The sequence below is a fragment of the Gekko japonicus genome, unplaced genomic scaffold (assembly GCF_001447785.1).
Source record: "Gekko japonicus isolate JY-2015 unplaced genomic scaffold, Gekko_japonicus_V1.1 scaffold1397, whole genome shotgun sequence".
Taxonomy (NCBI): domain Eukaryota; kingdom Metazoa; phylum Chordata; class Lepidosauria; order Squamata; family Gekkonidae; genus Gekko; species Gekko japonicus.
Genome location: NW_015170322.1, coordinates 213843 through 226565, shown reverse-complemented (window position 1 = coordinate 226565; position 12723 = coordinate 213843). Strand labels below are relative to the sequence as shown.

Genomic DNA, 12723 nt, shown 5'->3' with positions numbered 1-12723 from the left:
CAGAGGAGGGAGAGCTTGTACCTGAATAAAACTTGGTCTTAAAAGGTGCCACTGGACTGTTTTGGACCGGGGGGAGCTCTGCAATTTACCGGGCTGCATCTTGTTCTGACTGAGGGCTGCTGGAAGCAGGGGGTGGGGCTTGTTGCATGTGCCTGCCCCCTGGGCTCTTTACTGCCGGAGCTCCGCTTCTGTGCACTCCTTCAGGAAATGGGCGCTCCTGCAGGGGGTGGGGCTTGTTGCATGTGCCCGCCCCCTGGGGTCTCTACTGCCGGAGCTCCGCTCCTGTGCGCTCCTGCAGGAAATGACCCCTGGACAAGACCATCCCCTTCAACCTTTCTGCTGGTGAAGAGGGGGTCATGTTTGGGACTGAGCTCTCTGAAGCACATTCTCGCTAGCGGCAGGCAGGGCTCGTTGGCTCCACAAGCATCTGCCCTCCACCAGTTTACAAGAGGGTGTCTGTTCTTTTGGCAAAGATCCTTTATGGAAAATATAATTATTCTTCAATCTGTTGCCGACTGTTCAAAATATATCCCGGCAGCTGTCGTGTGTGGAATGGCTGGCTGGCTAAGCACAGTGCCCCGGCACTCACACCCAGGCACCAGCGTTCTCGCTAAGCTGAGTTCGTGTGAGCCAGCTCACAGTTTTGTAGCCTCTGGTTCACACATGCTTGTCTTCGCTCAGGAAGGAGGGCTCCAGAGCAAACTAATTTATGCAGTAGCCAAATCGCTCGCTCACAATTTTAATGCCGGTAGCGCACAAAATAGAATTTTTGCTCACAAGGCTCCACAGCTTAGAGGGAGTGTTGCCAGGCACTGACTGGAGATGAGAAGCGCCCCTTCCTTCCTTACTAGAGAGATGGCCATTCGAGCCTGGCCAATGACCGCCCTAGCAATCCAGAGTCTCAATGCTCAGAGAACGATCTCCTCTGGAGAGAAACTCAGAGGCCGTGACAAGAACAGACACAGGGGTAGTAAAGAGCCCAGGGGGCGGGCACATGCAACAAGCTCCACCCCCTGCTCCCAGCAGCCCTCAGTCAGAGCAACAAGCAGCCAGGTAAGTTGCAGAGTTCCCCTCTCCGCCCCCCTGGTCCAAAGCAATCCCGTGGCACCTTTAAGACCAAGTTTTATTCAGGTACAAGCTCTCCCTCCTCTGCGAGGGCAGATCTGCATGTCCCCCCCCCCCAATAGCTAGCAATCCAACACAGTCCAGTGGAGCCTGAGCGGTGGGTGTTGCCTTCTAACACACTTCCGGTGATGTCAGGGTGTGTGGCATATGCAAATAAGTTACGCTAATGAGTTATGCTAATGAGCTCCTGCACCTCTTTTTCTACGAAATGACCCCTGAATAGACGGTTTAGGGGCCATCCCTGGGAGACAGGGCTGGCTGCAGCACATGCAGAGTTGGAGTCAGCCGAAAACTTCCTGGCCTGCACACACATGAGCAGTCCTTGTCAATCAAGACAGAAAGACGGGGGGGGGAGTGCAGCCATGTGCTGACTTCGTATTCCTTTGCCTTTTGAGTTGGCAGGTGTCCTCTGGCCCAGACTTTGAAACTTGGGGGAAAGAGAGGCAGTGGAGGCTCAAGGCATGTTGCTGCCCCCCCATCTCATTGCCCCTGCCAGGCAGCCACGTCCCCCACCCAGGGACCCCCATCCACGGTGCCCTTGCCATGTATCCTCTCCATAAATTTCAGCGAGCAGCCCAAAAAATATGCAGGCTATTGAGGGGTTCATGACCCACCAGTGGATCATGACCTGTGGGTTGAAGAATACTGGTCTACATGACAGTTGTATATACAACACCCAATATTAGACTGTAACTAATATGGTAACCTAGCAGTTCGAAAGCAAGAAATTGCAAGTAGATAAATAGGTACCCCTTCAGTGGGAAGGTAACAGCGCCTCGTGCGCCTTGGTGTTGAGTCATGCTGACTACATGACCACGGAAATGTCTTCGGACAGCTCTGGCTCTTCGGCTTTGAAACGGAGATGAGCACCGCAACCCTAGAGTCGGATTTGACTGGCTTTTGAGCAAGGGAAACCTTTACCTTTAATATGGTAAACACACAGTCAAATGGTCTGCCAGAGCTAACAAACCTTGACTGTAGCAAAAAATAAGGGCCCTCTTGCCTCCTGGTCATTACAAGCTTTCGAATGGAACAGTTAAAACTGGGCACTACAGGAACAGAGTGTCTGGGTTTGCAGCCCGAGTGCCACCACCAAGAAGATCCTGTCTGCGAAAGAGTTTAAGGAAACGGATAGTTATTTGATTGTATATGTGTCAACGGCAGCAAGGATATTATATGCCAAATATTGGAAGACCCAAGAAACACCAATTAAACAAGAATATATTAATAAACTATTAGAAGCGGTGGAAATGGACAAATTAACCATGGAAATGAGAGGTACAAAGAAATGGACATTTCAAAAAATCTGGAAGAGACTATATGATTGGTACAATGAGAATGGATGTAAAGATTAAGCTGATATGGCAAAATTAACATTGGAGTGTGTAGCAATATATAATAATGGAGCTAGAGAATATTAACAAATGATAGAGAACAATGAAGCGATGATGTAGATGTAGTAACAAATGGTAATAAGTCTCTTGGCCTATATGTTGTTTGTTGTAGTTGTTTATGTCTGTGTGTAGGTATATAAGAAAACAATAAAGGTGTACCTTCGGGTACTTAAAAAAAAGAAGAAGAAGATCCTGTCTGGGGAGCAGGCCTTGCTTAAGTTGGATGTGATTAAAATAATGGCAGAATGAGGAAAGGGGGTACAGAGAGAAAAATCTGATTCAAACCACAGAGCCACTTGAAACTGTGTTCCTGCAGTGGCTTCTTCCCACATACACACAGTCAAATGGTCTGCCAGAGCTAGCCAACCTTGACTGTAGCAAAAAAATAAGGGCCCTCTTGCCTCCTGGTATTACAAGCTTTCAAATGGAACAGTTAAAACTGGGCACTAAAGGAACAGAGTGTCTGGGTCTGCAGCCCGAGTGCCACCACCAAGAAGATCCTGTCTGGGGAGCAGGCCTTGCTTAAATTGGATGGGATTAAAATAATGGCAGAATGAGGAAGAAGGGTACGGAGAACAAAGTCTGATTCAAACCACAGAGCCACTTGAAGCTGTGTTCCTGCAGTGGCTTCTTCCCACAGCCTTTGCTCCATCTGAAGCAGCAGAGCCATGCTGTAAAAGGTAAAGGTTTCCTTGCTCGAAAGCCAGTCAAATCCAATTCTATGGGGCGGTGCTCATCTCCGTTTCCAAGCCGAAGAGCCAGCGCTGTCCGAAGACGTTTCCATGGTCATGTGGCCGGCATGACTAAACACCGAGGCGCTCGGAATGCTGTTACCTTCCCCCCCGAAGTGGTCTCTATTTATCTACTTGCAATGTCTTCCTTTCGAACTGCTAGGTTGGCAGGAGCTGGAACTAGAGACGGGAGCTCACTCTGTCTTGCGGCACACTCGGGTCTCGAACTGCTGAACGACCGACCTTCCACAGCCTGCAGCTCAGCGTCTTAACCACTTGAGCCACCGTGCTGACCAACCACTTATTCCCGCATTGAGCCCAGTGAAGAATCAAACTGGGACAAACTGAACTGTGGGCTACTGGAAGTCCAAAGGCTCATATCTCAGGTAGATTGCTACGGCTGTCTGGAGCTGTACAATAAACCAGAAGCTCTGATAGCAAACACCCAGACCCAGGCAAATACGCCAGTGGCTGCTGTCCCATCCGCAGTAGCTGGAGAGCATCTCAAGTCTGCTCTCCGACTGGCAGAACACAGCGGCGGAACGTGCCTCACTGTGCTCAGCAACATGCACAGAGCTAATAACAATCTGGCGGGGCACCTCGCCGCCTGGGCTGCTGCCCCTCACTAAGCTTCTTAACAAGCCACCATTTAGCTTCTCACCTCCTACTCAGAAAACGGGCTCAATGTTTCCGTTCCGGAAAGAAAAGCATTACAGAAACGTGATGAGCAATCCCAGCAACATGTGGTATGACATTGCCTAGGCAGGTTTCTCCACTGCTTCTCTTGTTACTGTTACTGGAAATTCCTGAATCGCTCTCTTCCCTGCCCAGCCCCTGCAGCTCCAAGCCCAAAGACTCCCACAGCTCCGTGGCCAAGTCCTCCCCAGAGTCCACAGTCCCAAGAGGTGTCCAGTGACCACTAAGAATCCCTCAAAGGTAAAGGTTCCCTTGCTCGAAAGCCAGTCGAGTCCGACTCTAGGGTTGCGGTGCTCATCTCCGTTTCAAAGCCGAAGAGCCAGCGCTGTCCGAAGACGTTTCCGTGGTCATGTGGCCGGCATGACTAAACACCAAGGCACACGGAAGGCTGTTACCTTCCCACCGAAGCGGTACCTATTTATCTACTTGCAGTTTCTTGCTTTCGAACTGCTAGGTTGGCAGGAGCTGGAACTAGAGACGGGAGCTCGCTCCGTCATGCGGCACACTCGGGTCTCGAACTGCTGAACTACCGACCTTCCACAGCCTGCAGTTCAGCGTCTTAACCACTTGAGCCACTGCAGCTCCTAAGAATCCCTTACTTGGATCTTTATAACTGACAGATCTTCCTCTGCTGCAGCTACTTTCGTATTAGGAGAGGGGCCTTGGCTCAGTGGCAGGACACCTGCCTTGTGCCCAGAACGTCCCGGGTTCAACTTCCGCCACCTCAAGAAGAGCACTAGAAAAGGCCAGAGAACCAGTCAGAGTTGTCTGCACTCAGCAAAACAGAGGAGCCACCTCGATACAAGGCCACTCCAAATGCCTTTTGGCCATAGTGGTTCTCAAGACAGTTTGTAAACAACTCCCAACTAAAATTTATTCAGATCTGACAAAAATACCCCCCCCCCAACCACCCTGACCTGGATAGACCAGACAAGCCCGATCTCGTCAGATCTCAGAAGCTAAGCAGGGTTGACTGTGGTTAGTACTTGGATGGGAGCCCTCCTTGGAATACCAAGCCAGGAGGAAAGGGGAAGGCTTCATTCATGCCACCTCTCTGAATACCCTCCAGGCCCCCAGTAGGGGTCAGTCACCAGAGGTCCACGTGACTTCCGGGTGCAGACACACAAATACCAAAAAAATACCAACCCCTCTAAGCTGTGGAGTCTTGTGAGCAAAAATTCTACTTTGTGAGTCACCGGCATTAAAGTTGTGAGTGAGCGATTTGGCTGCTGCCTAAATTAGTCTGCTCTGGAGCCATCCTTCCTGAGCGAAGACAAAAATGTGTGAGCCGGAGGCTAAAAAACTGTGAGCTGGCTCACACGAACTCAGCTGAGAGGGAACACTGCCCTGGAGCCATCCTTCCCGAGCTCAGATGAAAAGCTGTGAGCCAGAGGCTAAAGCACTGTGAGGTAGCTCACACTAACTCAGGTCAGAGGGAACACTGCCCCCAACCCACAGGCCAGGAGCCCAGCCCCACAGCACCCCACAACAGGACAGCCCTGGTACACTGGAGCAGCAAGGGCACCAATATCCCCAAACTCTAAGGACAACCAGACATGAAAGGGCCTCCAGTCTCTCTTTTCCTCTGTGGCTTCTTTTCTGCAAGGGAAAGCAGTCTTGGGAGGCTTGCTGCAGGGGCCCTGTGGTTTCTCCTCTGCAGACGGTGGGATTTTTAGCAGGTAATAAGCAGCAGGGCTATTTTTGGGCAGGAACGCACAGGAACGGCATTCCGGCTGGCTTCAGAGTTGGCCACACCCACTATGGCCAAAACCTCTGTGTGCGTGGCTACAGAGGGAAGGCCTGGAGAGCGACGACCCCCCCTGGCAACTCCAAGGCGGGGGGGACAGCGGCAGGGAGAACCTGGAAGGATCGGGGAGGCATTTAAATGCCTCCCTGTGCCTTCCCCGGCTTGCCCAAGGGCCGGCTTGCCCGGGCTCCCCACAGCCAAGGGAAGGCATGGGGTGTGTGGCCTAATAGGCTATGGAGCTGCACTGTCGGGGGTGTGGCCTAATATGCTAATGTGTTTTTGCTGTTGGGTGTGGCCTATTGGCCTATTATGCTAATGAGTTCCTGCTGGGCTTTTTCTACAAAAAAAGCCCTGATAAGCAGGAAGTAAAACGATTGAACAGCCCCCCCTGGCCCCCGTGCCACCTGGGTGCTGCTTTCCCCCTACGAGCTGACAGCCTTCCAGGGCTGCTTTTTAGGAGGAATTCTTTTTAATGGTGCGGAAAAGCAACATGGTGCTCTGTGCCACATCTCTTTGCTAGACACTCAGCCAGCCTCATGCGAGAGAGGGGGGCTATGTTGGCCTTGGAGAGTGCAGGCCTGTCCCGCTTGTTCTTTGCCAGGCCAAGTCGTCAAAAGGCACCAGAATCCCTGACTGGTTCCACGGGTAGCCCTTCTGGCCTGGGTGCCATCACCATCCCACCTCTGGAGCAATGCTCCCTCTAAGATGTGAAGTCTTGTGAGCAAAAATTCTACTTTGTGAGCTACTGGCATTAAAGTTGTGAGCGAGCCATTTGGCCACTGCATAAATTAGTTTAATTAGTTTGCTCTGGAGCCATCCTTTCTGAGCTAAGACAAAAATGTGTGAGCCAAAAGCTAAAAGACTGTGAGCTAGCTCACACTAACTCAGCTTAGAGGAAACACTGCTCTGGAGGGCCACTGCCAGGCGCTCTGCTTGCGCCCATCACTAGAATGCCGGTGACCTATAGCCGGCTTTCTGATTCTCGAGATACCTCTTCTCCAGGCCTGCAAAATGCATTGCAAATGAGTTGGGGATTGTTATTTTCTGTGCCTTTTGGCCTTAATGTCCTGCTCACCCAAAATAGCAAAGGATCCTGCATTCCTGAGGCCGGAAGAGTCAATAGGTGGCTCTTATCATCTTGAACCCTTGCCCTCATCCGATTTTTTTTTTTGGGGGGGGGAGAGCTTTCCTGTAGTACGATCTCGGGCCAGGCCATGTTTTTATAAGCGACAACAGGACAAAATAAACACGTTTTGTACCCTGTCGCTGCCTTTGCCCTGGAAAGCCATTCTGATGCAGCCAGGGGAGCAAATTGGGAGGGGGGGGTTCAGCCACAGTTCCCAGGAAAGTTACTGGAAGTTAGAGAGTGCGATCCGGAGCAGTTTCCAGATTTACTGGGCTGCGGCTGGGGTTGCCAACTCCATGTTGGGAAATGGAGGTTTGGGGGTGGAGCCTGGGGAGGGTGGGGTTTGGGGAGGGGAGGGGCCTCGACGGGGCGTAACGACATAGACCTCACCCTCCACAGCAGCCGTTTTCTCCTGGGAAACATTCTGTTGTCTAGAGATCAGTTGTAATGCTGGGAGACCTACAGGCCCTGCCTGAAGTTTGGCAACTCTAGGACGCAGTCAGGGATATTTTGAAGTGAGCCAGTTTGGTGTAGATTCTAATCTGGGAGAACTGGGTTTGGTCCCCCCACTCCTCCGCATGCAGCTGCTGGTGTGACCTTGGGTCAGTCACAAGTTCCTCCAGAGCTGTTCTCTCAAGGACAGTTCTTGGGAGAGTTCTCAGCCCCGCCTCCCTCACAGGGTGTCCGTTGTGGGGAGGGGAAGGGAAAGGAGCTTGTAAGCCGCTCTGAGACTCCAAGTGAAGGGCGGGGTATAAATCCAATCTCCTCCTCCTCCTCTTCTTCTCTGATGAAACGATGAGCTCAGAGCCTGCCTGACAATGGGTGTTTTGGGCCAGCCGGTGCCATCCTCAAAGTAAGGACTGGTCAACACATGCCACACAATGAGATGATTCCAAGTATGTGTGTGTGTCTTTTTAAAAAAAATAAATAATGACCTCTGAGGAAGCAGAATACTAGCAAAGCAAAGAGCAGGCTGGGTTAGAGCCCCATGCTAGCCTGGCCAGAGGGGCATGTGATCATGGCGCCTTCCCTGTGAAGTAGGACTCTCCCTTCTGCTGCCTCATTTCCATACTGGCAGTGCAAAGATACCCGGTGGCGCACTGGATGCGACCCGCTGGCTTGAAGATGCGCCAGGCTCCACAGCACCCCCCTCCTGCTTCTTGAACCCCTTTAGAGAAGAACAGTCCACAGCCTCCCCGACTTACTCCATGACTACTCCTGGCAATGTTGGTTGCTAACCTCCAGGTGGGGCCTGGAGATCTCTTGCTATTACAGTTGATTCACCGATGACAGAGAGCAGGTTCCCCTGGAGGAAACGGCGGCTTTGGAGAATGAACTCTGTGGCAGGACACCCGGCAGAGGCCCCTCCCCTCCCCAGGCCCCTCCCTCCCCAGGCCCCACCCCCAGGATCTCGAGGTATTTCCCAACCCAGAGCTGACAACCCTGATGACAACAGCTCCACTGAGCACCCTCCCTTTCCCAGACTTCACCCCCATCTCACCAGGAAGGTACCAACCCAGAACTGGTGACCCTATTTGACTTGCCACCGTTCCCAAGCTACTGAAGGACTCGCTGACTCCACCTAGATGGCCCTAACAGCCTTCTCCTTTTAATGTAATTTGCTGCTACCTCTGGGTTTTACCGTTTTAATGATTTTAATGTAATGTAATTTTCATGTAACGAGTCTTTGAGTCTGCTTATCGCGATCCATCCCGAGCCTGCTTTGGGGAGAGTGGAATAAAAATCCGAAAAATAAAAATAAAATAAAGAATAACGAAAAACAAGCAGTCCTGTCGTGTTTCAAATTGGACAGGGCCTTAAAAACCTCGCCATACGGGGAAGGAAGGCGGGTCACGCCAGAGGGGAGCTCAGCCACTGATGAACACAGCGTTTCAACGGGGACGGCTGCCAAAGAGACAGAAAACGCCCACCCACAGACAGAACAGACGGAAGCGAGGCCTGGTGGGCCAAACTCTCGGCTCCACCAGCTAGGCGCTACAAAACAGGCTGTATTTGGGAAAGAAAAGCTCACAAGGGTGCGAAATTCCAGTCAGCGTGCCCACTGTTTAATTAGCTGCAAGGACTGGGGAGCAGAAAACACAACCACCACCCCCAAGACAAAAACACACAAGGCTGAGCCACAGAGCTTGGCACTGCCTGTGTGTGGGGGCATGTGAGGCTCCTGTGGGTTCCTGGCTGCTAAGAGCATGGCTCCTTATGCATCAAGGGGTCTTGGGGCACCTTCAGAAGGGGTGGGCGGAAGGCCACTCGGGAGTGACCAGTCACTCTCCAGGCCGCTCAAAGTAGCTCTGCACCAATGTTCCCTCTAAGCTATGGAGCCCTATGAGCAAAAATTCTACTTTGTGAGCTACCGGCATTAATGTTGTGAGCGAGCCATTTGGCTGCTGCATAAATTAGTCTGCTCTGGAGCCATCCTTCCTGAGCGAAGACAAAAATGTGTGAGCCGGAGGTTAAAAAACTGTGAGCTAGCTCACACTAACTCAGCTTAGAGGGAACACTGCTCTGCACCCCTTCTTCGGTGCTGCAGGAATCGCCTCCTTCTCCTTCCTTTAAAGCTACCCTGGCAATCTCTCTCCTCCTTCTCTTTCAGGTGGAGGAAGAAGCGGAGCGGACAAGACACGCAGGTGCATCTCTGGCCTGGACGGGAAAAGGGAAAAGCCAGCACTCTTTTTAACCATCTCTTCTCCAGCATGCAGGCACCCTAGAAAAGGAGCATGGCCACGGACTCCACACACACACACACCCTCTCCACCACAGCTGCTATTTGCCTCTTCCAGCCTCCAGGCAAAACAAAGAGGTAGCTTTGTATTTCCCCCCTGGAGGGCAAGATACAACTGAGGGGGTGTGTGTGATTTGGGTAAGCAGCAGAGGAAAGCGTTCCCTCCCACCTGAGAACTGCAGACCTGATTTGAAAAGCCGCCATGTTGTTCCTCATTAGCATCCAAAGCACTTGAAAAATATGCGGCATCGCCAGGACATCTAACATCAGCCTTCCTCTTTCTTAGATAATTGTAGGCTCACTCTGTTTATTTATATACTCATACATTTTTTAACCCACCCTTCTTCTAAGGTATTCACAGCGGTCTACAAGGTTCTTCCTTCCCTGTTCTCCTCATAACATCCTTGGTGAGGTAGTTTAAGCTAGAACTGGCCCAGGTCACCCAACAAGTTCCGTAAGTGAGGACATGAACCAGTATACGACACGACCTGTCACGTGGGCAACTTGTGGCATTAAGGAACACAGCATCAGAGATGTGAAGTGCAGTTTGCAACCATTTATACACATGAGGAGGGGGGAACAGCAAAACCAAAAAATCCAGCCATGTAAAAAGTAGAGTCTGTGGCCTTTCTCGGTAAAGCTCATATGTATACAAGCAGGGGTCATTTCCTGCAGGAGCGCACAGGAGTGGAGCTCCTGCAGTAAAGAGCCCAGGGGGTGGGCACATGCAACAAGCCCCACCCCCTGCTCCCAGCAGCCCTCAGTCAGAGCAAGAAGCAGCCAGGTAAGCTGCAGAGCTTCCACTGTCCCCCCCCCCCGGTCCAAAACAGTCCAGTGGCACCTTTAAGACTAAGTTTTATTCAGGTACAAGCTCTCCCTCCTCTGCGAGGACAGATCTGCGTGCACAGTCCAGTGGAGCCTGAGCAGTGGGTGTTGCCTTCTGACACACTTCCGGTGATGTCAGGGTGTGTGGCATATGCAAATAAGTTATGCTAATAAGCTATGCTAATGAGCTCCTGCACATCTTTTTCTACGAAATGACCCCTGTATACAAAGGAACACTGTACATTTGTACACTTGAGCTGTGTCTAAAACTGACAGAGTGTAACAACAGCATTGCTTAAAGAGGAAGGGAGAAAGATAGGAAGAAACAGGTTGCAACTTGCAATGAGTCAGGTGCTTCCGAAATTCTCCCGGTTTGGGGAGTTTTGAACTAACTGGGTCCTGTTTCTAAAGTCAGACCAACGCATTAGGAATCCTCCAGTGTTGTGCTTTTTATCACAGAGCTTTTGTGCAAGACATTTCACACAATGTCTTGTGCATATTCACTTGAAATCCGGATTTCAGTTTCTCCAGCTCATTTGTACATTCTCTCCATGTTGCTAGTGCTTGCATGCACATTGACGAAACACTGCAAAAAAGCAATCTTGATGCAGTTGTATGACTACAATTCTTTGTGTTTTACCACTGCACAGAAGCCTGTGTGCGCATTCAGTAAAACACCACACTGAAAGAATCTGGATTCAATCATACATGAAATAATACCGCTTCTTCTTCTTTTTTTGCAGTGTTTTATCAACACACCCAAGAACATGAAGAACATTTTGGGGAGGAGCAGAGAAGAAGATGCAAATGAGCTGAAGCAGGAACTGAAAACCTAAGCAAACTGCACATGCCCCAGTTATGGAATTAATTTTACAATCGCCCTCGTTACACCAGCATTAAAGAGGAACAGAATTCAATATGAAACGTCCACAGAACAATAAAGAAATGGAGAGCAAGAAATCCATTCTTCCCTGATAATGAAAAGTTGAGAAGACTGCTAGACGTCACCGAGGTCTTACCTTTCCGCTGTTGAATTCATTGAAGGAGACAATGGTACACAGGCTCATCTGGAACGGGTGACAGACCTCCCTGTACTTAAAGTGAGGTTTCCTTTTAGGACTTTGTCTGGATGGGAAGGTTTTTCCATTGACTTCCATGGGGGAATTCTCTTGATCCAGTGCTTGGGTAGGACAGCTTAAAGGAGCAGGGATATAGGAACTGTCCATATCCTCTGGAATACTGCCCAAGCTCTGTGTATCGGATGGAGCTGGACTAATGTTCTGAGAATCTGAGGGAGAACTTTCTAGATCACAGGTATCTGTCAGTGTATTTGCTAACTCCCGACTGTCTACCAGGTGCTGGCTATCGCTGGAGGTATTCTCAGGGATCTGATTATCCGCTAGCATTCTCCCTGAGTGTGGATTGTCAACTGGAGTAAACTCCATATCTGGGCTACCTTGAGAAATGCCATCAATATATTCATTACCTACTGGGGCCCTATGGTGAGCCCTTATCGCTGCTACAAGACTGGCCAAATGCTGAGCATCACCCATAGTACTTGCTAAAGGTCTAATATCCTCTGCAGCAGCAGCAGCAGCACTTGGGCCCAAAGGACTCCCAGCTGTCTTGTGCGAAAGTTCTGATTCAGCGTCGCACCAGTTTTTGTAATCCAGAGGAGCACCTTCCATATCTGTAGCGTCCAATTTAGCTTCAATAAAATCCTGACCCTTCGAGCAAGGTGCATCCAAGCCCTGGGTATCTCTTGAAGTATCATCCAAGTGGTCACTGTTACTCTGGACCCAAGGATCTAATACCCAGGTTTCTCTTGAAGCAGTACCTACACCCCTGTGATCTACTTGATGAAGAAGGGGATCATCTATTGGCAACAGATCCATAGCTAGACCATGCACACCAAGAAATGCGCAGCTGTCATCAGGAAATTCTGAGAAGGGAAAAGCAGACAAACTTGAGTCACGGGGCAGAAAGGACGTTTCGTTGAAGCCGCCATTCTCACTACTGAAGACAGAACCGGAGACTTCTCGAGAAATCTCCACGTTTGCATTTCCTGGAGGCAGCTTTTTCTGTGCTGAGCTTTTTGAACTGCGCTTATTCCCGATGCCAGAATCTGGACACATTCCAGTAGACGAGAAAACTCGGGCATGATCATTTGCAATGGCCGACGGATGCTGGTGGGAAGAGACCTCTTGCCTTTGATGTCCACAACCAGAGTTGGGCCTTTGCTCTTCCTGCGAAAACGTTTTGGGAGAAGCCCGCCACTTCCTAGCCACCTCAGCAACACTGCTGAAGAATCGGCGGACCCCCCCAAAGTGACTGCCTTT

The 12723-nt window shown here is 50.6% G+C and overlaps 1 protein-coding gene across 1 annotated transcript in view; it reads right to left on the bottom strand.

Moving 5' to 3' along the window:
• ARHGEF9 (Cdc42 guanine nucleotide exchange factor 9) overlaps window positions 1-12196 on the bottom strand; it is a gene marked incomplete at its 3' end in the record, with an annotated part of 276721 nt that extends 264525 nt beyond the window's left edge. The window contains exon 1 of the mRNA XM_015418081.1: window positions 11404-12196. Within this exon, the coding sequence (XP_015273567.1) occupies window positions 11404-12072 (669 nt within the window). The remainder of the gene's footprint in view (window positions 1-11403) is intronic.
• Window positions 12197-12723: the final 527 nt, after the last annotated feature.